The sequence below is a fragment of the Anser brachyrhynchus genome (assembly GCF_964034855.1).
Source record: "Anser brachyrhynchus genome assembly, chromosome: 23".
NCBI classification, from domain to species: Eukaryota; Metazoa; Chordata; class Aves; order Anseriformes; family Anatidae; genus Anser; species Anser brachyrhynchus.
Window position 1 is genome coordinate 6,545,097 of NC_137716.1, and position 25,235 is coordinate 6,570,331.

Sequence of the window (25,235 nt, forward strand, 5' to 3'; positions counted from 1 at the left end):
GTGGCTGCCCACGGTGCTCGCCCCCTGGGGCTGGTCCCCACGCACCTCTCCCCGCTCCCGGTGCCACTGCTGGATGTCACACCTGTCCCCACGCCCGGTCCCCATCGCCCGTCCACACCCAGGACCCAAGCTTGCAGCATCCCAAGGAACCCATGGGGGCCACACACACTGCCACCAGGGCCACCCCCCAGTCTCCGTCCCCTCTGGGGTGGGACACGGCCACTGGAGCGTCCCCACCACAGCAGGGCCGGGCACGGGCTGCGGCCCCCAGGCCCGTCCCTGGGCCGCGGCGCTGGCAGAGCCAAAGGAAATTGTTTCTTTCCCTCCTCCCCCCCCATCCTCTGCCTTTCTTCTCCTCGCCCCGTGTTTCTAATTCTTTTTCCTCTCCCATAATGAGGGGATTACAAGGAAAACTCCAGCAGGACGCCTTTGTGGGGAGACAATCCGAGCGGGGAAGGCAGCGCGGGGCTTTGTGCGCCCGCGGCCCCCCCGGCCCGCCGGGCGCTGGGGGGACATTTAGAGCAATTACTTGTCCAGAAAGTAACTGTCAATCATTCTTAGAGGGGAAGGCCTCCAATTAATAACCTCGTCTTAATCCTTTGGACTCATTTCCAATCTGCGGGGCCTTGGTGACATCTGCAACACTAAATAAAGATTCTCCCGAGCCTTAGCACGGCGGTTCTGTGACAAATAAGAAGACTAGAGGCAACTTTGGCTGCCAAGCTGCAAGATTGGTGAGGTTGAGCCGCTTGTTTGGTTCCCAGGAGGGGCCGACAAAGTTAAATACTCCTGGAAAAGCCAAGTTGGGCCCAGCAGGTAACACCGTTTTATTCGAATTCGGGAGAAAGCGCTGGGGGAAGATGCTCCAAAGAGAAACGGGCCGGCCCTGGGGTGCTCCCGTGGCCAGGGCCGGATCCTGGGCCCTGCCCCGGGGGTGTGGGAGTGGGTGCTGGGTGCCCCAAAGCTGCCTGCTTTGCACCCCTGGTTGCCCTTCGGTATCATGGCACCGAGTGCCACTGCTCCTGGTGGGCACTGCGCTGCCGGCTCGCGCTGTGCCGGCTGCCGTCAGGGTCCGGCCCCGGCCCCGGTGCCCACCGGCACCCAAAGGGGCACGGAAGGGGAACGGGTGCCGGAGCAAAGCGGGACGGCCTCAGGCAGGCTGCAGCACCCACGGGCCACAGCACCGCCCGAACGGAGGGTTTTGGTGCTTTATTCATCTCGCCGAGTCTTTCTGGCACTGGGAGAGCTGGGGTTTGCCCAGTTTGGGCTCATTACTGCCTAGTTCGGGGCTTGTCGCCGTTGCTGTTTGCTTTTCTGGTGTCTGTGGTGAGGAGCAGACAGCTCCGCTCAAGCCTGAGGCTGCAACGGGTGCGGGCATAAAGCAGAGAAACGCTGCCCTGGCACTGCCCAGTGCACTTTTACAGCCGAAACCCCCAAATTGCTGCCGGGACCACCACGGCCGCGGGAAGCACTCTGGTCCCCAACGAGCCCAGGCGAGCCGCCCTGCCGCCCAGCTGGGTGTGCATCTGGGGGACGGAGGCTGCGGGGTCCCCTTGAGCTGCCGGGTTTTGGGGCCAGCAGCGACACCCGGGACTTCTGGCTTGGCCATGGGGGTGCATGGACGGGGCTGGGGGGAGGGGGGGGGCACCCGCTCTTTCGGCAGGGACTTCGGGCACCCATCAGAGTGACACAGCCGGGGAGCGGTGCTGGGGAGCCGGGGGGCCGTGCTGTGATGCCGCCAAGGATGAGGTGGGGCGGGGGCAGCCCCGGGGCACCCACAGGCTGCAGCGCTGCCACCCCACTTGGCGGGTTGTGATTTTCTGTAATTCCCATGTTTGTTACTCCTGCTTTTGTTTGGCTCTGTTATTTTTTCCGTTCTTCTTTTATCGCCCTTGATTCCTGCTCCCACTCCAAGGATTTGTTTTCCTCTTCTTCCTGTTTGTTGTTGTTGTTGTTTGTTTGTTTTCTTGGCCTCCTTTGCTTTTGGGTGGGGTTGGGAGGTGCTAGGGGCTGCCCCCAGCCTCAGCCCTTTGCTGTCCCCAGCCCCCGTTGCCCAGCTCACCCCAATCCCTGCACCTCTCCGTGGGGTCCTGGGGGGGGCTGCAGGTGCTCACCCCTCTCCCCTCTCCTTGCAGGTGTGGAGCTGCGCAAATGAGAAGCGGGTGAGCACCAGCGGGATGGCGGCGGGGGTCCCGTCCCCTCCCTGTTTCCCCAACCCCAGGACATTCCACGACCCTCGCACGGTGACATTGGGGCCCTGCTCGTCCCAGCGCCCAGCAGGGCACCCCAGCACTGGGGCACTCAGCAGCCTGGGTGCCATGAAGGGACTGCTGCCGGGGGCAGCGTGGCCAGACCCAGACCCAGCCAGAGACCTCGGGGTGATGGGGCACCCTGCGTGGGGCCGTGGGGTGTCACCCAGAGCCAAGCACGTGTGGCACGTGCTGCATGCGGACCCTGTGCATTTACTGCATGCGCTGCACATGCAACACACTGGCAGCGCTGTGCACTGCACATACCGCATGCACAGCCCCTGCGCGTGCACTGCATGCGTTATATGTGCTGTGGACACAGGCACTGCACACACTGCACAGTGCGCACATTGCACACACACGCTGCATGCTCTGAGCATGCTGCAAATGCCTTGGGCAGTGCACACAGCCCCTGCGAGCGCGCTGCATGTGTTACACACACTGCACACAGGGGCACTGCCCAAATTGTGCAGTGCACGCAAGCTCCACATGCACAGTGTGTGCTCTGAGCATGGTGTGCATTGGGCAGCGCACACAGACCCTGGGCATGCGTGGCACACGTTGGATATGCTGCACATGCTGTACACACGGACGCTGCACTTGCTGCACACCTGTGTGCACAGTGTGCGCTGCACGGCATGTGCTGCATGCTCTGTGCGTGCGCTCGCTGCATGCACTGTGTGCACTGAGCACAAAGGCACTGCAAGCACTGCGCACAGACACTGCATGCACGCACTGTGCACTGATTCATGCTGTGCCCACATGTGCATGCACTGCGCTCCTCGCACACCCTGTGAGCTGTGCACTGCACATGCAGACTTTGCACGCTGCACCCGTGGCACATGGACACTGCACACTGGGCACACGCTGTGCACTCTGCATGCAGTGCATGTGCAGCACAACCCCCCCACACACACGCACACACACGCTGCTCGCACACAGGCACCCACTCAGCACAAGTCGCACCCTGCGCTCCGCGCGCTGCACGCTCACACCTCGCTGTGCACACCCCCAGCATCTACACCTGCCTGCAGCGTGCGTGCATGCTGCCGACTCACTGCACGCTGCACCCTGCACACGCACACACACAAACCATGCATGGCGCACGCAGATCCTCTGCGTGTGCATAGTGCCAGCAGCCCCCAGCTCCCCCCACCAGCTGCCCACCCAGGTTCCCCAGTTATTCCCTTAGCGAATTAATTGATTTTCCCCCTCCCTCCCTGTGCCCGCTTGGGTGTTTGCTGAATTTTGGGGCGATGCAGGGCCGAACACCTTCCCCTCGCAGAAACACCCCGGGATTAGGGCTTTTTGCCCGATTCCCGTGTCTGACCACATCCCCGCAGTGGAAAGGGGCCCTTAATCCCTGGCGAATACCACAGGAAGATTTCAGAAGCTGGATAAAAAGCTTAAAGATGCAACATTGTAAGGGTTGAAAACGCTGATAAACATGCAGAAAAAAGGATATTAGCTGGGGGACGGCGCTGGGCCGCTTTTGCCCTGCCTGGGGACTAGAATGGGTTCCTGCAATGATGTGGGGCTGGTCTCGAGGGACAGAGCAGAGGAGCGGGGCTGGCAGGGGGACCTGGCCAGCTCCGGTCACCTCCAGGCCAGGCAGGGAGGGGTTTGCATTGGTTTTCAGGGCTGGTGGCTCCATAAAATTCCCACACAGGTATCACGGGGCTGGCCCATCCTCCTGTCCATCCGCTTGTCCCTCTGTCCCAGCCGGGGTGCATGGAGGGGGGGTTCCGATGTCCCCACCCTCCCCAACCCCTCCATCCCCTCGCAGGCGCCGAGATGTTCCTGAATAAGTGCGAAGGGGATCTGGGCGAGCTGCGGAAGCCGGGGGACGGCGAGGGGACCCCTTCTGCTGCCGCCGAGGAGGAGCAGCCCAAGAAGAAGCACCGGCGGAACCGCACCACCTTCACCACCTACCAGCTGCACGAGCTGGAGCGCGCCTTCGAGAAGTCCCACTACCCCGACGTCTACAGCCGCGAGGAGCTGGCCATGAAGGTCAACCTGCCGGAGGTCCGCGTGCAGGTAGGGGAAGCACCTGCTGGCCATGACGTGTCCCCTGGGTGCTGGAGGGCTTTGCTCGGTGCCCAGATCTGTGCCTCAGTTTCCCCGTTGCTCAAGGCAGGGGCAGGGGCACAGCCACGGGGTGGGCGCACAGGGCCGCGCCACCTGTCCTGCGTTGCTCCAAGTGTCGGGTCTCTGGGCTGGGGTTTGGCTGCGTCCTGCTCCCCAGGGGCTCCCCAGTTCAACCAGTGTTGAAGGTGTTCAACCAGTGTTCAAGGCTCAGTTTGGGGCAGGGAGATGGGTTTTGGAGATTTTTCCCCCACTGCACAGGGAGGTCAGGGATGCTTTTGTGATTCCAGCTGGTCCCATGGGAAAGGAGAAAACCCTCAGCAGCTTGTGACCACTTGCAGCTCCTCAGAGCCAGGAAAGCTCAAAATTCTCATCGATTTGGGGGTTTTAGGCTTTTCAGAGCATGGAGCACGGGAAGTTTTGGCTTCCCAGGCTGCAGCACAAAACCCTGCCGGGGGGGGGGGGGGGGGGGAGGGGGTGGGCTCAGCCTGGAGCAGCCCCTGCTGTGGTGAGGGTGCACTCCCTCCTGCCTCTGGGTCTGAAAGCCCAAGAAAGGGCAGAGGAAACCAAACGATCAGAAGTGACAGAACAACTGTGAGATGGCCAGAAAAGCAATCCACTGACACGTGAACTGAGTTTTCCAGGCCTCAACTCCATTCCTTTTTGCACATCAGGCAAGTCCAAGACAATGTGGCCTTTTCCTTGGAGCTCCACACCACGGGGACGCCTCTGCTGAGCTGCCTGAGCAGCGACCAGTTTGTACCAGTATAGCCCAGTAGGAACCGTCCCCTTCTCAGCCCAGGGGCTGACACCTGCTGCCTCTTTGCACTACAAGGCAGGCTGGGCTGTGCCCCATGCTGCTGGGGACTCTGGGGACGTGGGGACCAGTGCTTTAAGCAGCAGCTCTTCCCAGGTCCGGATGGGTTTTAGTGCAATTCAGCTTCTAAGAACTTTTACCGAGTGGCTTTTGGACACCACGCAGCGTTGTACCGACAGCGTGCGGTGTTGCAGGGCCAGTGGGAGCGTCCCCACGGCGCAGCAAGAGCAGGGGCTGCACGGTGCCACCGCTCCCGTCCCACGCCAGAGATGGGTTCGGTTCCTGGGGTTTGCAGGAGAGGCTTAGCAGAGGTGCGTGGTGTGACAGGGACTGCTGGAGCCACGGGGGACACAGCACGTGGGCACCCTGCTGGGGACACCCCACGTGGGACACAGCACGTGGTGGCGGCCCACCTGGAGCACCCTGTGCGGGGCACCCTGCATGGGGCACCCCGCGTGGGATACAGCACAACGGGGCACCCTGCATGGGGCACCCCGCACGGGGCACAGCACGGGGGGCACCTCGCACGGGACGGAGCACATGGGGCACCCTACACGGGACTTAGCACGTGGGGAACCTTGCATGGGGTGTGCCACATGGGGCACCTGGCATGGGACATGAGACACAGGGCACCTGAAATGAGGCATGCCACATGGGTACCCTATATGAGACGTGCTACATGGGGCACCTTGCATGGGACATGCCATATGGGGCACCCTACACAGGCCACAGTATGTTGGGCACCCTATAAGGGACATAGCATGTGGGGCACCCTATAAGGGACACAGCACGTGGGGCACTCCCCGTGGGGCATGCTGCGAGGGACAGGCCGGGCATGGGGCGTGCACCCCGGGGTCACTCTCACTGTCCCCTGGCAGGTCTGGTTCCAGAACCGGCGAGCCAAGTGGAGGCGTCAGGAGAAGATGGAGGCCAGCTCCATGAAGCTCCACGACACCCCCATGCTCTCCTTCAACCGGCCGCCCATGACAGCCAACGTGGGGCCCATGAGCAACTCCCTCCCGCTCGACCCGTGGCTGACGTCGCCCATCTCCAGCGCCACCCCGGTGCACAGCATCCCCGGCTTCATGGGGGCCCCCCAGGCCCTGCAGCCCCCCTACGGCGGGCACTCCTTCCTCAACACCCCCCCAGGGATGGCGCAAGGCATGCAGCCCATGGCCCCCGCGCCCTACCAGTGCGGCCCCCCCTTTGTGGACAAGTACCCACTGGAGGACGTCGACCAGAGGAGCTCCAGCATCGCCTCGCTCCGCATGAAAGCCAAGGAGCACATTCAGACCATTGACAAAACCTGGCAGCCCATTTGATGAACGCTTCCCCGCCTCCCCGGCCCCCCCACTGCCCCCCCCCCAAGGCTCCCGTCCCCAGGCCGTGTGACACCGGGGGTGACAGCGGGAGGCTCAGCAGGACCAAAGCCAGCGCGGGGCAGGGACGGGGCAGAGATGCTGGGCTGTGGCTGCGCCGCCCCCGGACCAGCACCGTGGGCACAGGGCAGCGAGGCGGGGTGCTGGTGGGACCCCCCCGTGGGGAGCACCCCAGCAGCCACCCACGTCCCGCTCAGCCTCCCTCGTGCAGCCGCGTACAGAAGACCCCAGCCCGGGGCTCCGCAGCCCTGCCCTTTATCGTTAATGTTGGGTTTGTTTGTTTGTTGTTTGGGTTTTTTTTATGCTGCAGATTTGAACACAAATGAACAGAAACACTCTAGTTTCGTAGGGAATATTGGGGGGGGTGGAGGGGGTTAGCTGCATGGGGGCACAACGCTGGTTGTGCGCCGAGAGACGGGTGTACTGCGAGTAAAGAGATGAGCCGAACGGGTGCGTCGCACTCGAGTCAGGCACTGCCGCTAGCCGGGATGCGGGAAGGAGCTTTCCAGGGAAATCGGCTTTTCCCTCGCCCACACTTGGCATCTGCAGGGAAAATCCGCCGTCCCGGCGCACCCAGCCATCGCACGCAGGGCTCGGTCCCCACCGGGTGACCGGATCCAGCCCCGCCGCCTGGCTCCACGTCCCGGCTGCTTGTCAGGGGGAATCTGCTCCGCCGTCACTCCACGCTGCGCCGCCCTAATTGCTCTCCAGCGGTGCCGGCGTTGGAGGCACAAAGCTGCCGTAATTGCCGGGCAGGGAACGGCCCCACGGCCCCCAGTGGGGCCCGCCAGGAGGGGGGCAGTGGGGCAGCAGCGTCCCCGTGGGGTCCCTGGGGGGGCCATGGTGCCAGGTGGGAGCAGGGAGAGGAGGGTGGCGATGTGCCGTGTCCCCATCCTGGCCCCGCAGTGGCACCGGGGAGGGCGCATGGCTGGTGTCACCGTCACCGGGCAGCGAGGGCCAGCACGGCCCCAGTGGGGATGAGCGAGCTCAGGATGGCTTTAGGAGGCTCGTGGTCGGGACAGGCAGGGGCTGGTCCAGGCAAACGGGTGTGCTGTCACCCATGGAGGCAGAGGGGACGCTCCTGGGAAAGCAAGACCAAGAGGAGACCTTTCCCCAGAAGTATTTCCTGCTACATAACCAACAACTACCACGACACCGTGTCCCCACCTTGCCTCCAAGGCCCAGAAGGGAGCAGACCCTGCTCAGCACCAGCACCCCCGGCCCCCAGCCCAGCCCCAGTGAGTCCCAGCCCCTCGGGAGCCCCAGGGACAGCGCTGACGTCCCCACAGCCCTGGTGGCACTGGGGTCAGGTGGGAGCAGCGGCGGTGACACTGGGCCAGGCAAGGCGCTGACCCCAAGGGGACCCGGCTCCTTGTCCCCGTCCCCCGGCTGCTGCTGCTCGTCTGCTTCGTTAGTGATAATTAAACCTTTAACAACCCATTAAACGCATAATCAATGCTCCCCCGGCTCCCCAGCCCAGCTAATGGGACCGGGCTTAGATTAACCGGCCGCAGGCAGAGGCATACTCGGGCCGGGAGATAATGAAGCAACGGCCGCGGAAGTAATGGGGTTTGATCTGGGGGACGGGTCGCGCTGAATGGGGGCTGCGGTTTTCGCATGACATAATTGCAGAGGCTGGCGCCGGCCCCGCCGGGGCGGCCGGGCTCCCCTCGGCCCTACGAGCACCAACAAAAGCTGGCTGGCGCGGGGAGGGGGCTCGGGAGGGGGCTCCCCCCCCCGAATCCGAGCCTAATTGGGTCAGGGGGGCCCCCGCCGCCACCCAAAAGCGCGGGCGCATCGGGGCGAGGCCGGCCTTGGTGTGCCTGGGTGAGGACGCGTCTCCTCCGTGCTGTCGAGGTGCTGGGTGTTATACAAATTATGTAAATGAGCTAATTTGCACATGGCCGGTGGTGATGCTGTGCGGGGCCAGGCATGGTGCCCGGCGGTGCTGGGTGTCACCGCGACAGGGCTCGGGCACCCCTTACCCGGGTGCGAGCCTCGTCGCTCTCATTAGTGCAGAAACAGGCGATGTTTCTGGCCAAAAACGCCTCCTGAACACGAAGAACCATGAGAAGTGCTGAGCTATCTTGCTTTCACTCTTTTATTGGTGTTTTCCCCCATTTTAGACCCAATGGAGACATTGCAGATGCTGGCACATAGGGCCGAGCAAAGCACGCGTACACCCTGTGCCCCCATCTCGTGCATTATGGAAAAAAAAAAAAAGCAAATGGCGATTTTTCCCCCAGATTTTATCCATACCCTGAAATCTTTCACGGCCTGGCCAGCGCTGGCACTCAGTGTCCCACTGGGAGCACTGGGGGGCCAGGTGGGTCTCCCATGGCCTCAGGGCTGCCTCCCAGCCAAGCAGGAGCCCTTTGCTCCCCCCTAATCCTCCCCTCAGGATTTGCCCCCTAATCTCCTTATTTCTCTCTATTTCTCCTAGGCCTGAATGAGCCCAGCCCTGCCCCGGCGCGACGCCTCGCTCAGCCCCCTGCCTCCGTCCCCTCCTCGCCCCATGGAGCAAGGGGCAGTGCCACCGCCACGCAAAGTGGGCACGGCCCGGCCACGGGGAGCCCCGGGGCTGGCGCTGCCCTGGGGTGGGGGGTGGCACTGCCGTGCCAGGGACAGCGTCCTGTCTCTGGGGGTGGCAGTGCCACGGCAGGGGACATGGGGCCGTGTCCTCTGTGTGGGGCTGGCAGTGCCGTGTGGCTGGGGCTGGCATTCCCTGTACATCTGTGGGGTGGCAATGTGCCATCCGTGGGGCTGTCCCTGTCCAGGGCAGGGGGCGGTGCCCTGTACCTGAGGCCCCCCCAGGTGCCAAGCAGCGAGCCCCACATCCCTGGTGCGGGGCAGGACAGGGCTCAGCCCCTCAGCACCCAGCTCCGTCCCCATCCCCTCTGTCCCCTCCAGGCCAGACGGGGCACGAGGTGTAGAGCGGGGGCCGCGTGTCCATCTACAGGCTGTGTGAGCCTGGCCCCTTGGGGCTCAGGTTCTCCTCGGGGGTGTTTCCCCAGAAGTCCCCCGCCGCCCCCCAGCTCCCCGGGGGCGAGCTGGAGAGGGGGCTGACAGAGCTCTCCAAGGGGGGCTGCGAGGCGGCGGCGGGGCCGAGGCGCAGGTTGAGCTTGGCGATGAGCGGCTTGCCCACGCTCACTGCCCGCCTCTCCTCCACGAAGTCGTCCATGCCGCGGTAGCGGTACTGCAGGCACACGGTGAAGGCCAGCTCCTGCTGCGGGGCATGGCAGGGTGGGCACCCGCCCGCGGCATGGGGACGGTGGCTTCATTCCCCCCCCCCCACACGCAGCGTGACCCTTACCCGCAGTTTCTGCAGGCCGCAGAGGCGGCTGTAGAGGCAGCAGGAGGGGCAGCCGGGACTCCAGGAGGGTGACAAGGGGCTGCCCACCTCCTCGGGGCTCTCCTTGTTGGTGCACTTGAGGTCCACTTCCAGCTCCTGCCGTGGGCGATGTGCGACTGTGGAAAACCCACAGCCCACTGGGACCCCCCATCACCGCCCTGCCGAGGGTGTCAGCACCCTGCCCCACCTCGGGGATGTCGGTGAGCTTGGCCACGCACTCAGTGACGTCCCTGGGGGCGGCCAGGATGCGGGTGTAGATGATCATGATGTTGGAGAACTCGGCAGCGAAGCCCAGCTGGACGGTGATGCCGCAGCTGAAGTGCAGGTGGCGGCTCTCCGGGAGCACTGCCGGGACAGCGAGCACGGGGCTGGCACCTCCTCGGTCACCACCACAGCGGTGACCCTCGGGGCAGCCCCGGTGCCAAGCCCAGGGCTGGTGGTGCTGCACCAGAGAAACCCGGTGGGCACTGGAGATGCTGCCTGCCACCTCGCCCCACATCTCGGGGCCGTCCCCTCCACGTCCCCACAGGTGCCAGCGCTGGGTGCGGTGGCCGCGGTGCTCACCGTGGGCCTTGGCCCACTGCAGGTTCCTGGCAGAGGTCTCGTCCCGGCCCGGGGCACGGATGGGGTCCGTCAGCGCTCGCCTCTCCGAGAGGTTGCTGCGGAGCTCCAGCGCCTGGCGGCCCCGCGTGATCTCCAGGGTGCCCATGTCTGCGAGGGGACGAGAGGTACAGGGGGGTCGGTGGGGGACGCTCCCACCCCCAGGGTCCCCGCTGCTCGCCACTCACCCTCGGCCACCTTGTCCAGCAGCACCGTGATCTTCTCGTCATCCAGCAGCCAGCGCTTGAGGAAGCTGACGAAGACGCCGTTGGAGAACTCGCCCTGGCTCAGCTCGTAGGCTTCGGCATCTGCGCACCTGCGGGGATGGGGCAGGGGTGGGCTCCATCCGTGGGACCCCTCCATCCACGGGGGGCTGCTCCAAGAACCAGCCCCCACTGAGCCCTGGGGAAGCTCAGCCACAGTGCCGTGGCCAGATCCTGGATGCTTAAAGCATCGTCGGCCCAAATCCCTGTGCTGCAGAGGAGCCTCGGTGCTTTAACCCCCTCAGGCACTGCCCAGAGCTGAGCAGGGCTGCGAGCATCCCCCATCCCTGTAAGGGACTGGGGGCTGCGACTCCCAGCACCTCCAGCATCGACCGGGGGGAGTTGGTGGCCTGGAGCAGGATGTGGTACAAACGGGGCTGAGCCCCATCCCTGCTCCAGGCCAAGGCAGGATGTGTCCCACTGGCCCTGGAGCGAGGAAGACAGGGGCACCACCAGGGCGGTGGAAAGGGGACCCACGTGGCGTAGCCGAAGACGATGTTGGCCGTCACCTGCAGCGCCCCGACCTGCGGGATGGTGTCGTCGTTGAGGTTCCTGTAAGAGAGCAGTTGGGCAGAGCTGGGCGCTGTGAGAACCCTTGGGGGGGTGCAGCCCCCCAAGTCCACCTGGGGCACCCCAGACCCTGACCACAATGGGGTTAAACTGGAGCAGTGACACTCAGGGCATCCACACGATGCCACAGCTGGGACATGGGGGACACCTCGCTCTGCTCCCCCAGGAACCAGCACCCATGGGTGGCAGGCACCCTGTGCCAGGACCCCGCTCTGTGCCGGGGGGCTCGGTCACCTCTTGCGGCACATGTCGAGCAGGAAGATGTTGAGGCCGGTGTGCCGCTGCTGCATGCTCTGTAGCACCCGCTGCACGCACAGGCAGTGGGCGGAGGTGTAGGAACTGGGGGCGTCGATGGGCACCATGAAGCTGTTGCCAAAATTTTCGTAGCCATGCCCGGCGTAGTAAAGCAAACCTGGCGGGAGGGGACAGCAGCGGGTCACGTCCCTCCTTGCACGTCCCCAAGCCACAGGGCCCCCCCCAGTCCTCACCCCAGGCTGTCCCCACTTCTCACCCCGCCACCCCCAAACCCCACCAGTGCAAGCCCCCCCAGTTCCCCCTGAAGCTGCCCCACCATAGACGCCCTTGTCGAGGAGCAGGAGGAACTCATTGACAGCCATCTGCATCTCATCCTTGCCCAGGTCCAGCAGCGAGACCACCTTGAAGTCGAGCTGGCGCAGGAGGGAGCTCAGCGCGTGCACGTCCACCATGGGCGCCTTCAGGTGCTTGTGGTGCAGGTAGCGCATGTTGCCGATCAGCAGGGCCACTTTGTCGGTGGCTGCCAGGACAGGAGAGGGGCACGCTCGGGACGCTCCTGCTGTCCCTGCCACCCCTCCTGACATTCCCGGTGTCACCATGCACACCAGTCCCTGCCTCTCTCCCCAGGGTGTTGTACCCATGCTCGAGCTTGGCCAAGCAAAGCAGACCTCGGGGGTGGCAATGGGGACAGTCACGGCCCCACAGGGTCCCCAACCCCTCGTGGACGGGCTCTTACCGTACAGCTGGTCAGGACTGCCGGGCTCTGGGGGGCCTGGAAAGAGAGAAGCGTGGTGGCATGGCCCTGAGTGCGGTGCCCTGAGCAGAGCAGCGGGGACAGAGCCACGCCACCTGCACCTACCTCCATCCCCATCCTGCCAGGAGCCTCCAGAGGCGAAGAGCCGTGGGCCTGGGGCAGCACAAAGGGCAGGTGGGGTTCAGAAGAGAGGGAGCAGGGGCACACGGGGGCTATGGGGCTGGAGGGAACCCTATTTTGTAGCGCCCAGACAGCGCGGTGCTGAAGCCCCCCAAAATGTGAGGGAGCAGAGAGGCCATGGGAGGACGTTGTGGGGGTGAGAAGAGCCAGGAGAAAGACACAGGGTGGGGGACAGGGGACATGGAGGTTGCCCCCCTCCCCTCACCGATCTCCACGTCCACCTCCTGGCTCCACACCTCGTGGAAGAGGTTGAACACGCGGCAGGAGTAGCTGCCCCGCTCGGCCGTCGTCACCAGCTGCACCTGCCGGCGGGATGGAGAGAGGAGCTGGGGCCACCGTGCCACGCTGTGCCATGCTGCACCACACCACGCTGTGCTGCACCACGCTGTGCCGTGCCATTCCGCACCGCACCGTGCCGTGCCGTGCCGCACTGCTCCATGCCATGCCGTGCCGTGCCGCACCAGGCGAGGGGCCCCACGGTACCTGGAGCCGGGGCGCCCGCGCACCCTCCATGGGACGCCGGTTCCTGAACCACTGGTACTGCGGCGGCGGGTTGCCGATGGCTCTGCACTCCAGCACCAGCGTGTCCCCCTCAGCCAGGCAGCACGGCTGTGGCTGCTGCAGGATCTGCAGCCCCGCCATGGTGGGGCAGTAACCGCTGGCTGGGGAGGGGACAGGCAGCAGGTCTGCCAGGGGCCACGGCAGGGCTGCGCCGAGCCACCCGGGGCTCCAAGTGATGCCCTGTAGGAGCCCCCCTGGTCCCGCAGGCGAGCGGTGCCTCGCGGGTGCCAGCACAGGGATGCAGACCTTGGGGCCCACCTGAGCTGGGGCTGCTGCTCCTCTCCACCTGGACATGGGCCCACCTGGAGAAGGCGAAGGCGGCCCCGCAGTTCACGCGGCAGATGAACCACCGGGGTGGGCCCGGCGGGGCGGCCGTGTCGATCACCAGCTCCGGGGCCGTGGCTCCGGGCACCTACGGGATGAGGTGGGGGGCTTGGACAGGGGCTCAGGGTGGGGGGTTCGGCCAGGGAGGGGACCTGGGGCACTGGCTTGACGTGGCTGCGTGGGACTCACCTCCTGCTTCCCGCAGAACCACTGGTAGGCGAGCCCCGGCGGGCCGGTGGCCCAGCAGGTGAGGGACACCCGTGCGCCCTCCGCCACCACCTGCGACTCCGGCTGCACCGTGATGCGGATCATGTCATGGACTGCGGGAGAGGGAGAAGAACCCGGGCTGGCCGAGAGCCCCATCCCGCACCGCCCTGTCACACCCGGCCCTGTCCTGTCCTGTCCCGTTGTGCCCCATCCCAGTGCAGCCTGCTCCGTCCCACCCCGACCATCTCATCCTACCTCACCCCATTCAACGCCACCCTGACCCACGCCACCCCAGCCTGTCCTGTACTTGGCGTTCTGCACCATTCCTGTCCCATCATACCCCGTGGCACCTTATGCCATCCCCTCTGCTCCACCCCAGCCCACCCCGTGCCGTCCCAACCCATCACACCTCATCCCATCACGGCCCGTCCTCTCCCAGCCCCTCCTGCCCCACCTCGTCACACATGGTCCCATCCATCCTTCCCTACCCCATCCCACCCCACGCCACCACATCCCACCCTGCTGCATCCATCCCATCCCATCCCATCCCATCCCATCCCATCCCATCCCATCCCATCCCATCCCGTCCCGTCCCGTCCCGTCCCATCCCATCCCGTCCCATCCCATCCCGTCCCGTCCCATCCCGTCCCATCCCGTCCCATCCCCAGGAAGAGCTGCCCCTCCTCTCCCTGCGTTCCTCCTGCTGAGCCCCCTTCCCCTGGTGACCCTCTCCAGGCCCCCCAGGACCCGTGGCCATCCCTACCGGCGCTGCTGAGGACCTGGCAGGCCTGCGCGTGCCCCATCCTGTCCAGGCAGCCCAGCAGGTACTTGAGGGTGCAGTCGCGCTCGGCCAGGAGCTGCAGGAGGCACTGCGTGGGGCTGCCGCGGGGCTCCAGCACCTTCAGCGAGCACACCTCCAGCTCCTCCTCGCTGCGGAGCGCCCGCAGGGCTCAGCGCCGCAGCCTCCCCCGGGACGGCCGGGGCTCAACACGGGAAAACGGGGACACAGCGGGGTGGGGGGGGGCCGCGGGCGCCCCTCGCTCGGCCGTGCCCCATCTCCTGCCCCGTCTCTGCGGTTTGTCACCCAGCAGGGGACAGAGGCCCAGCTGTGCCTGACGCAGGGTCCATCCTGCTCCTACCTGCACTTGAAGCGTTTCTCCGCCCCGGCCACCTCGGCCAGCTTGCGCCAGCCCCGGCTGGCGTTGTCCAGGAGCTCGCAGAGCCGGGCCACCACCTCCTCGCCCAGCGAGCTGATGGGCAGGCTCCAGTCCCCCATCCCGTCCCCGCCACCGCCTGCCTGGGGGTGTGGAGGGGATGGGACATCAACGGGTGACGAAGTGACAGTGCCTGTGCCCCACCGGGCACCCTCAGGAGCTGCTGGCAGGTGGCCCAGCGCAGCAACGCTGGCACGGGGACGGAGAGCACCGGCGCCAGCCCATTGGTGTTGTGTCACCTCCCTGCACCATCCCGGGCTCTGCAGGATCCGGCCACCAGCCAAGAATGCCACAAGATCCCCCTCTGTGCCCAGGGGACGAGAGCTGTGACAGTGGCATGGGGACCCTGCTCAGCCCCTGGTGTTGGGCAGGGGCCCAGGGCCGCAGTAGAGCAGCCCCCAGGACCTTGGCAGGATGAGGTCCAAGGAACTGGAAAAAGGGGATGTCCCCTGCCACCTTCCCGTCCCTTTAGGGGACACGGAGGACGGGCTCATCGTGGAAGGCTGAGCACGGGTGGGACAAGGTATGGCACAGCCTGGGCACCCCGCTCCTTCCAGCACAGACAGCGCGTGGCGTCTGCACCTCAGGGGTCGGGAGCAGCCCCCTCGCTGTCACCAGGCCCCGTGGTGGTGGCTCTGGAGGTGGCCTGAACCCTGCTGGGCCACCAAGAGGAGCCCTGGGAGATGACAAGGGGAGTGGAGCACAGAATCCGAGCCCTGGGGGCATGAATTGGGCACCAGGCACGGGGACAAAGGGCTTTGGCAGCGAAGGGAGCGCAGCATCAACCGCCCTGCCCCTTGTGCATGAGCTGCCCGGCTCTGCATGGGGCCCGACACCCGGGAACGCGCTCCCTCCCCACCGAGCCACCCCACAGGACCGACACATCCATGACCGGGCGACGCTCAACCAAACAGCGGGGCTCTGACACGGAGGGCAGGGACTTGCTCATCCGCTCTGCTCACCCTCTGCTGGGTTTGGGGGGCTGGATGCGCTCGGGGTGGCGACAGGGGGACAGGGGGACAAGCGCTGGGGTGGGCATGGAGAGGACAGAGCCTGGAAGGCGCAGGGCACTCACCTCTGGCACGGCCTGGCCCCAGCCTCAGGGCAGCTCCTGCCGGAGGAGCCTGCCTGGAGCCCTCAGCTCTGAGCTCGGCGCGCACCGAGCCCCACGCAGAGGAAATGAAGGTTAAAAACAAAAGCTCTCCCCCGCACCACGGCATGGCACTTCTGCTTTCCTCCACCGCTTCCTGTGCTGCAGAGCGTGGGCGTCACAGCTGCCGGGGAGCTGGGCATGGCCCCGTACCAGGGTGGCAGCGGCCCCACTGCCCGTCCTGCCCCTGCGGCACTGCACAGGCAGGACTGGGGCCAGGGGGAGATGCTGGACTCCGCCAGGCTGAGGACGCGTGGGGAGGGGGCAGCAAAGCCCCTGGTGCTTGGGTAAGATGTGGCTGCAGACCCTGCTGGAAGGCCAGACTGGAAGCCACGACTTCCCCAAGGGGAAGGGGCTCGGCTGAGCAGGACAGACGTGCCCCCCTCCGCTGCGCCCCCCAGCCCATCCCACTCCCTCGGGATGCTGAGCCAGAGGAGGACGCGAGAACATGGGGTGGTGGTGGCGCTGCGAGCCCTCCCACTGCAGAAGGGGCTGAGGCGTCCCCTCAAACTTGCTCGCTGCACCCACCAGCGCCCCCAGACCCTGACTTCCCTCCTCTCGTCCCCCGGGGTGCTGGCTGCCACCCTGACACCTCCCTCCTGGGGGACACGGTGACACCAGCGGAGTCGCCCCCACCCCAAGCCACTGCCCTCCCAGCATGGCCTGTAAGCCCCCATCATTGCAGCGCAGACTGACAGAGGGAGCGGGAACGATTTGGCAGCTTAGGCTCCCTCTGTGAACAATAAATGGAGCTTCTGCTTTAGCAAAGACACCAAGAATTTGGGGCCTCGATCCTCCGCCAACCCTGGGCAGGAGGGGAGGCCCACACTGAGCTTGCGGAGGACGTGGGTTTGCCACAGCTTCAGTAACAGGCATCAGCCTCGCCAGAGATTTATTACCAGTTCACAGCAAGAATAAGAGACCAACAACGGGAGCTGGTCCCAGTGCCGTCCATGTGGCACTCGGGGCAGCTGCGGTGCCACGAGGTCCGCAGCACCTACAGCTTCTTGCCCTTCTTCAGCCGGTTGCGCTGCCACGTGTTGTACTTCCGCAGGCGCCTCCAGTACTCGATGGAGTCGGGGTCCATCTCCTCCAGCTTCTTGGGGGGCCCCAGGTGGATCTGGAAAAGCCTGGGGGCGAACGCAAAGGACGTGAGTTTGCAACCAGGAGGACAAAGGAGGATGGAGGGGCAGTAGCGCATGATCAGGGCACGAATAATCCCTCACCCACCACATCCACCGCTACCAGGGCAGGTCCCCGAGCCCCCAGCCCCAAGGAGGAGAGCAGTTCCCATCCCTCCAACTCTTGTTGGTGCCCTCGGGATGGGCCTTCAGGGCCAGGCACCTCAGGGGGGGCCCCACCTACCAGTCGGGGTACTCGGAATCGGGCTTCAGGGCCACGTCAGGGCTGTCCTTGTGGTAGTTGACGCCCACAGCATAGGTGGCCAGCTTGACGGGGTCCGTGCACACCTCCGGCCCCTTCAGCTCCTCCTTTAGCACGCTCTTACCCTTGGCCTTCCCGCCTGCGGGGACGGGGGCACAGTCAGGCAGGGGGACGTGGGGATGGGGCTGAGGAGCGGGGCTGAGGCAGGAGCAAGAGGAGAAGGCCATGGGGTGAGGGGATGAAGGACTGGGGGCCGGGACCAGGATGAGGCCGGGACATGGGGCCAGGACATGGGGATGGGGCTCGGACACGGGGCCGGGACACAGGGCTAGGACGGGACAAGGATGGGACAAGGATGGGACAAGGGGCCAGGACACCAGAACAGGATGGGACGTGTCTGGGACACTGGGACGGGACAGGGCTGGGACACAGGGCCAGGACACCAGGACAGGGCTGGGACGCCGGGATGGGGCAGAGCTGGGACACGGGGCTGGGTCGCTGGGACAGGGCACGGACACCGGGACCAGGCTGGGACACGGGGCTGGGATGGGGCTGGGACACGGGGCTGGGACGTGGGGCCAGGACACCGGGACGGGACGGGATGGGAGGAGGATGGGGCATGGGGCAGGACACCGGGGCAGGGCACGGAAACCGGGACCGGGCCGGGACACGGGGCCGGGACACCGGGCCGAGGTTGGGGCCCGGCCCACCCCACCCCACCCCACCCCACCCCGGCCCATCCCGGCCCTCACCCGGCTTCTTGGCGTACCCGCGGGCCGGGCCGGGCCGCACGGCGCTGGCCGCCCTCAGCAGCAACCGCGCGGCCATGGCGGGGCGGGGCGGGCCCGGAAATGGCGGCGGCCCCGGCCCGGTCCGGCCCCGGCCCCGTCCCGCTCCGCCCCGTCCCGTCCCGCTCCGTTCCGCTCCGGGACCGGGGCAGCGCCACCCCAGGGCCCCTCCGTGCCCTCCCCCCACCCCCCGGACCCCCAGCCTCCCCCCCCCCCGCCGCCATGGAGAGCAGCATGGATTTCCAGGCTGCGCCCTCGGCCCCCGATCCCGGCCCCGCCGAGGCCCCCGAGCCGCCGGCCATGGACACGGAGGAAGGGCCCGCGGGGCAGCCCGGAGCCCCGGGGCCCGGCGTGGCCGAGGGGCGGCCCCGGGAGTCCCCCTGCAGCGGCACCGCCGGGGGTCGGCGGAGGGGAGCGGCAGCCCCGGGCCCCGGGCGAGGCGGGGACGGGCGGAGCGGGAGCTGCCGGGCCTCGGGACGAGCCGTGCAAGAGGAGGCGGAGGACGACCCGCGGGGCCCCTCGGGCTGGGAGGCGAGCGTGGGGAGCGCCCCCCGGGGAGCGGGGCCGCCCCGCGCCCCCAGCAGCGGTGACATGGAGCTGGACGAAGCGCCCGAGGACGCGGAGGACGAGCCTGCGGAGATCCAGGGCCTGCTGGCGCAGCTCGAGACCCTCAGCCCCAGCCTCTGCGACCCCCCGGACCCGCCGCTGGCCTCGAGCGCTGGCATGGCCCCCCCAGCGGGCGAGTGGGCCCCGCAGGGCTCCGGAGGGTGCCGGGGCGGGTGCCGGCCCTGCCCGCTGCACGTGGCCACGGGCAGGGGCCTGGCGACGCGGCCCTGCTGCTCCCAGCACTCGGCCTGCTCCCGGCCCTGCCACGGCCTGCTTTTTGCCGAGGCTGACCGGGAGGACTTGCTGAGCCTCCTGTGCTACGAGGGGGGCTTGCCCGAGGCCGGCGCCGAGACGCCCCTGGCCCGCTCTGACGTCCTGGCCGGGACCAACTTGGAGATGCTGCAGGCTCCGGAGGAACCGGCGGCTGTGGCTGAGCCAGGAGGGCCAGGCGGCTCGGAGGAAGGGCCTTCTGGCGGCTGGTTTTACGGAGAGGGGCTCAGCGAGGTTGACCCCACCTGCGAGGGCAACCGGGACAGTTCGCCAGAGCCGGCCTGGGTGGCCCTGTCTCCTGCTGCGGCCCCGGAGAAAGAGCAGCTGCCCCAAGGCAGCGTGACTGTGAGTGCATGGCCCACAGGCCGCGGTGGCATGGCAGCAAGCCAGGATGTTCCCCTAGGCTCTGCCTCCTCGTGGGATTTTGGGAGGGGGCAGAGGGGAGCAAGGGAGGGCTTTTCCCTGGGGCTTACAGGGCCTTGCGTTGCTGGGGTGCCCGGACAAGACCCTCAGTGTCGGCTCTGGCTCCTGCTGTCCTGAATGTGCGGGACGTTCACACCTGCCTGAGGCACGCGTGCCCTGGGGAGGAAGCCAGTGGGTCTGAACAAGCCCCTCAGCCCCAGCACCCTGTGCCCATGCTCTCCTGGTGCTCCCCAGGCTCCCAGTCAGGGTCTCACCCACCCTCTTGTTGCTTTGCAGAACAAGGAATCCCCTTCCTCCTGTCCAGCCTTCAAAGAGGGTGAGTAGCAGCTCTGCTTGAACCAGGAATCCTGAGCCATCTCCTCCTGCACTGACATGAGCACGGGGGTGGCTGGGGGTCGCAGCTGGGGAAGGAGTGCTCGGCTCTGTGCCCAGGAGAAGGGGCCCCTTGGGCAGAGGCGTTGTTGCCACGTTTTGGAGAATATGGCTGCAGACTTTGGGTGGCTGGTTTGCTCACAGCTCACCTTTTGCTGTATGAATGGGGTGCTTCAGGGATCTGGGGTGGTGCCCAGTGAAGGAGGAGGCAGCCCTGGGGTCAGCTGTATGTGGGGTCAGTTGGTCCCCGTGTGATGCCAGGAGCCCATCTCCCAGGCACTGAGCCGCTTCGCCACACGTAGGAGCACAGCAAACATACGGTGGCAGCTGGCAGCCCCCAGCCTTCAGAGTCAGGAGGGAACCAGCCCCTGCTTTATCCCTCCCAATACCTCAGTTCCAGGCCCCTGCGACCCAGAGGATCTGCTGGACGGTGTGATTTTTGGGGCAAAGTACCTGGGCTCCACGCAGCTGGTCTCCGAGAGGAACCCCCCCACCAGCGTCCGCATGGCACAGGCGCAGGAGGCTGTGGACAGGATCAAGGTGTGTGGGGGCACAGCCTGGCCTCTCGTGGGTGCAGGGCAATGCTCAGGCCAGGGCTGTGCGCAGGGGGACCCCAGCCGTGGGGCAGGGACCCGGCAGGGACCTCACTGGGGTACTTTGCAGGCACCGGAGGGGGAGTCCCAACCCATGACGGAGGTGGATCTGTTTGTCTCCACGCAGAGGATCAAGGTGCTCACGGCTGACACACAGGTGAGAAGAAACGGGAATGCCCACGTGGCCCTGGGGCTGCTGAGACCTTCCCGTCCGCCTGGGGATCTCTTCTGCCTGCCCACGCTGGTGGGGTCATGCACAGGGATGGCCCACGGGCAAGGCCGTGCAGCTGGGAGGAGACGTGTCACTCCACAGCCATCCCACACGCGCGTGCCGTGCGTCCCTCGGCTGGCTGCCTGGCTGCACGAGGCTTCTCATGCAAACTAAGCCTCGGGGGAGCAAACTGAGCTCCAGGGGAGCTGGTCTTAAAGTTTTTGCAGCTCTTTGCTGTAGGATTATTTTCTGCTTTATAGTAAGAGGCCAAAGAGCTGTGTTGTCCCCTGACTACACCTGGAGACACAAACGAGTCCTCGATTGAAGGAACTGTTTGTAGCTTTCAGCAAATACATGATTTCTCCCAGGCTCTGGAGCCACGTTTCAGCAGTGTGGGGTTTGAACCAGACCTCACCCAAATCCTTCTGACATGGAGCGGTGCCTGGCTGGCCCGTGGGCTGCCCGGAGGGGAGGGCTGAAGGTCTCTGCTGTGTCCCCCTTGCCAGGAGGCCATGATGGATCACTCCCTGCAGACCATCTCCTACATTGCCGACATCGGCTCCCTTGTGGTGCTCATGGCACGCCGCAAGCTGCCTCGGCGAGCGGAGGCGGCGGAGGAGAAGCGGCTCTACAAGATGATCTGCCACGTCTTCCACTCGGCTGATGTGAGTGGAAGCGAGACCCTCGGGAGGGCAGGGTGGTGTTGGGGTCCTGGTCCCCATCCTGCTCTAGTGACCGGGTGCTTGGTGTCTCTGCACTGGGGGCTTCTGATGCAGTCAGAGGGAGGAGGAGGGAGCTTGGGCACCCCTCCCACGTAGAGGGTCCCAGTGAGAAAAGAATGGGATTGGCACCACGAAGGTGAAGGGCAGGAGCCAGGATGCTCTGCAGCTCCCAAGCCTCGGCTGCGCTGGGCAGAACAGTGCTGGCAGCTGCTGGGTCCAGTTTGGCATGAGGCCGCAGCCCTGAGCTGTGGCCACGAATGATCCCTCTCTATCCCCAGGCCCAGATCATCGCTCAGGCCATCGGGCAGGCATTTGGTGTGGCTTACCAGCGCTTCCTGGAGGCCAACAGCATTGACCCGAGTGAGCTGAGCCCTCGCCAGTACAGCCGTGCCCTTGAGGACCAGGAGCAGTACAATGCAGAGCTGACCCACTTCTCCCGGCAGGAGAACTGCAAGGACGTAAGAGCTGCTTTGGAGGGGTGAAGACAGCGTGGGGTATCAGCACGGTGCCTGCTGGCACCTCTCTGTGGCACCTCACCGTGGCTCCCTGAGCAGCCGAGGTGCTCCCTACAGAACTGGGCCCCCCCGCAGCTCGCTTTGAGCCCAGGACCCCCGTGCTGGGGCTGTGACACACGCCCCACGACCCAGCATCCCTCTTCTCGTGACCACGACCTCCCCGTGTCCACCCCCACAGGTCTGCATCCGGAAGCAGAAGGGGGAGATCCTGGGCATCGCCATCGTGGAGTCGGGCTGGGGCTCCATCCTGCCCACGGTGGTTGTCGCCAACCTCATGCACGGGGGCCCTGCGGAGCGCTCGGGCGAGCTGAGCATCGGGGACCGCCTCATGTCCGTCAACGGGACGAGCCTGGTGGGGCTGCCCCTCACCACCTGCCAGAGCATCATCCGGGTGAGCCGGGGCTGGGCCCAGGGGTGCTCCCGCTGCCAGGGCAGAGCCGGGGCCCGGCCTGAATGCGTCCGCGCTGTCTGATACTGGGGTGCCCCAAACGCTCCCAGGAAGGGGATGGATGGGAGGTAGGAGCATGCTCGGCAGGCAGAGATGTGACAAGGCGGTGACAAAGCTGGGGGCTGAACCCGCAGCAGGGCGTGGGCAGGGCCCTGCCCGGGGTGGTGGGTGGGTGAGGAAGCTGGGCTTTGTGGGGATGTGGCCAAATGTCCCGGGGGGATCCTGTTGCACCTTCAGCCTCCTGAGCTGAAAGCAGCGTGGTCTCAGGGACAGAGTGGGGTGTCTTGGTCCAGATTTGTAAGCTTCTCTCCCTGAATTTGAGCATGGCAGTATTCTTGTGCGTGCCTCAGTTTCCCCATTGAAAACAGGGTGCTAATCCTCAGCACCCCGTGAGCAACGTGGCTGTGTCACCCCTCTCAGCCCCTCCAAGTGGCTTTCTGAAGTCTGACACGTCCCCATTCCATCTTCCAGGAGCTGAAGCACCAGACGGAGGTGACACTGAACATAGTGCACTGTCCCCCCGTCACCACGGCTGTCATCCGGCGCCCCGACTCCAAGTACCAGCTGGGCTTCTGTGTTGAGAATGGCGTGGTGAGTGCTGGCAGGGACTGAGAATGGCGTGGTGGGTGCCGGCAGGGACAGCAGCCGAGCCAGGCCGGGGTCAGCCAAAGGCTTCTGCTGCCCATCTGGCAGAGGGACGTGTGGCTCTGGCTGTGTCTGCGTGGACGAGCACGCAGCACCAATGCTCCCTGCCTCTGCTGGGGCCGAGGTTTCAAGGGTCCCTGCAGTGCCGTGGTGAAAGGCTCCTCGTAGCTCTCCTGCAGCGTTGCTGTTTGGGTTTGTCTCCTTGGCGCTCCGTAGCTGTTTGCTTTGGGGGCGGTGGTTTCTTCCTGACTACCTTGACGTGTCCTTTGTGACATTTGTCACCATCCCCAGTGCCCTGGCCACTCCCTGCTCTGAGCTCCACAGTGGCTGGGTTTGAAACACCCCAGAAAGGCAGAGAGGAGCGTTTCCAGGATCAGCAGGAGAGGATGGGGTGGGTGGGCAGCAGAGGCGTGGTTGCATTTCCCACCAGCTCATGCTCCTGCTCGTATTGAGGCATGGTCACCCCGCCAGCACGCAGGAGCTGCTGCCGCAGGGAGAAGCTCTGGCTCTGCAGCCAGGGACAGGAGCATGAGGGTTCAAGGTGTGGATGTGGGGAGAGGAGCTCTGTGCAGGCCAGGGGGCCAAAAGCCTGTGGAGTGTTCTTGCCATGCAGCTCAGCACGAATCCCACCACAGCAGTGCCAGGGGCCGTCCCTGTGCTCGTTTGCAGGCCCTTGGGCTGGAGGAGACAGCACCAAGCGCAGAGCTGTTGCTGGAGGAGGGGATTTGGGGCGGTCATGGTGCACGGCCCCGGGGTACGAGCACAGCTCTGATCTCACCAGCACTCCCTGCTCCCCAGATCTGCAGCCTGATGCGCGGGGGCATCGCAGAGAAAGGCGGCATCCGTGTGGGGCACCGCATCATCGAGATCAACGGGCAGAGCGTGGTGGCCACGCCGCACGAGAAGATCATCCAGATCCTCACGCAGGCCGTCAGCGAGGTAAGGCAGACCCCGGCTGGGTGACCACTGAGGTCCTTGTGCTGGGGGGGGCTGTGACTGCCCCTCTGCTCCCTGCAGACGCTGTGGGCTGGGCTCGGGGCTTTGCCCCAGCAGCCTCCCGCCTGGGGCTGGCATCTCCCAGCTGATCTGCGTGTCTCTGCTTAGGTCCACATCAAGACGATGCCGGCCTCCACGTACCGCTTACTGACGGGGCAGGAGCAGCCCGTGTTCCTCTGAGCGCTGGCCGTGCCCGGCTGTCGCTGCACGTGCCTGGGGCCAGGCAGGAGCGAGCCCGGGGCCTCCAGGGTGGGACAGGCTCTGCCTCCTGCCCCAGGACCCTCATCGGAACCCTCTGGCCCCCAGCAGGGCCTAATCCTGCACCTCGCTGGTTTTACTCAGGACACAGTGGGAGGCGGGGGGCCGATGCCCAGCTTGAGCAGTGTTAGGGCCTGTGGTGCACAGTTCAGGCCCGTGACTCCCTCTCTGCCTCTGTTCACCCCTCCCTGCCTCACAGTGCCTGCACGGCGCCATCCCCCTGCTCCTCGGGGTCCCTCGCCTTGGCTTGGTGCTGGCAGGGGAGAAGGGACCCGCTGTGAAAGGCCACCCCCTCCAGTCACCGCAGATCGTGCTCTTACACTTGCCGCTGGTGCCTTTCCCTAGCTGGGGATGGAACTTGAGCACAGCTCGGGGGCCTGTCATAGCACAGCCCCGGGTGGCGCTGCCCCTGCACACCCGGGTGTGGGCGCACGCCGGCACCCAAGGGAGAGCCGGCAGCTCCCAGGCTCAGCCTTAAGGGCAGCAGCACCCTCAGCACCCACTGCCCCTCCCGGGCTTTGCCAGGGGCCTGGTGGGGCGCAAACAACCTCCCTGTTAGACCCGTTGCACCAAGCTGGGAAACTACCTCTGCCTCCACAGTGCTGCCTTTAACTGCTCTGCATGCACAGCTGGGTCCCAGCCCTTGGGGCTGCTCCCCAGCGCAGCAAAAGGGAACATGGCACAGCTACATCCCAGGGAGCGTGGGGACACGAGCCCCAAGGACCAGCCTGCAGCTGCGTGCTCCGTGGGGAAGGTGTCATTCACAAGGGGGTATCTGGGATCCTTCGGCTGAGGCAGCCTGACGTGACTTTGCCTGTGTGCTTGGTTGGTGTAAAAATAAAAGTTTGGGGGAACGTTGGAGGCTGTGTTTCAGGAGCCGTGGCTGGGCTGCAGTGGAGGAAGCTCAGGCTGGGGGATGCTGCCTTGAGCCCGCTGCGGTGCCAGATGTCGGTCCGAGCCCGCCGCCCCCAGGCTGGTCCTGCACCAGTGCCCACTGGGGACAGGGATCAGGGACAGGGATCAGGGGGCCCTGCCCACAGAGGCG

At 65.7% G+C, this 25,235-nt stretch overlaps 4 protein-coding genes across 4 annotated transcripts; 2 read left to right on the plus strand and 2 right to left on the minus strand.

Annotated features, from left to right (window-relative positions):
* Positions 1-3,858: 3,858 nt before the first annotated feature.
* On the plus strand, positions 3,859-6,589 carry RAX2 (retina and anterior neural fold homeobox 2). Its single transcript, XM_080566480.1, has 2 exons — positions 3,859-4,286; positions 6,030-6,589. The coding sequence occupies exons 1-2, from the start codon at positions 3,981-3,983 to the stop codon at positions 6,471-6,473; spliced, it is 750 nt and encodes a 249-aa protein (XP_080422606.1). The 5' UTR covers positions 3,859-3,980; the 3' UTR covers positions 6,474-6,589.
* Positions 6,590-8,609: 2,020 nt separating this feature from the next.
* LOC308182226 (mucosa-associated lymphoid tissue lymphoma translocation protein 1-like) lies at positions 8,610-16,022 on the minus strand. The gene is given in 19 exon segments (XM_080566479.1): positions 8,610-9,756; positions 9,844-9,978; positions 10,070-10,227; positions 10,447-10,593; positions 10,671-10,798; positions 11,223-11,297; positions 11,550-11,727; positions 11,887-12,090; positions 12,307-12,342; positions 12,430-12,477; positions 12,710-12,806; positions 12,988-13,101; positions 13,103-13,166; positions 13,324-13,330; positions 13,333-13,477; positions 13,579-13,709; positions 14,360-14,526; positions 14,736-14,893; positions 15,886-16,022. Coding segments are annotated over 18 exon segments (2,244 nt in total). The 5' UTR covers positions 14,873-14,893; positions 15,886-16,022; the 3' UTR covers positions 8,610-9,483.
* A 799-nt stretch (positions 16,023-16,821) lies between these two features.
* Positions 16,822-18,230, minus strand: MRPL54 (mitochondrial ribosomal protein L54). Its single transcript, XM_080566481.1, has 3 exons — positions 18,096-18,230; positions 17,326-17,482; positions 16,822-17,090 (listed from the first exon to the last, which is right to left on the minus strand). Exons 1-3 carry the CDS (start codon positions 18,169-18,171, stop codon positions 16,958-16,960), a joined length of 366 nt encoding a protein of 121 aa, XP_080422607.1. The 5' UTR covers positions 18,172-18,230; the 3' UTR covers positions 16,822-16,957.
* APBA3 (amyloid beta precursor protein binding family A member 3) lies at positions 18,195-25,049 on the plus strand (the record flags this gene model as incomplete). The annotated part of the gene is made up of 10 exons (XM_080566478.1): positions 18,195-19,352; positions 19,707-19,746; positions 20,197-20,342; positions 20,466-20,552; positions 21,113-21,271; positions 21,607-21,786; positions 22,022-22,234; positions 22,763-22,882; positions 23,735-23,875; positions 24,041-25,049. The coding sequence occupies 10 exons, from the start codon at positions 18,195-18,197 to the stop codon at positions 24,110-24,112; spliced, it is 2,316 nt and encodes a 771-aa protein (XP_080422604.1). The 3' UTR covers positions 24,113-25,049.
* Between the last annotated feature and the right edge of the window lie 186 nt (positions 25,050-25,235).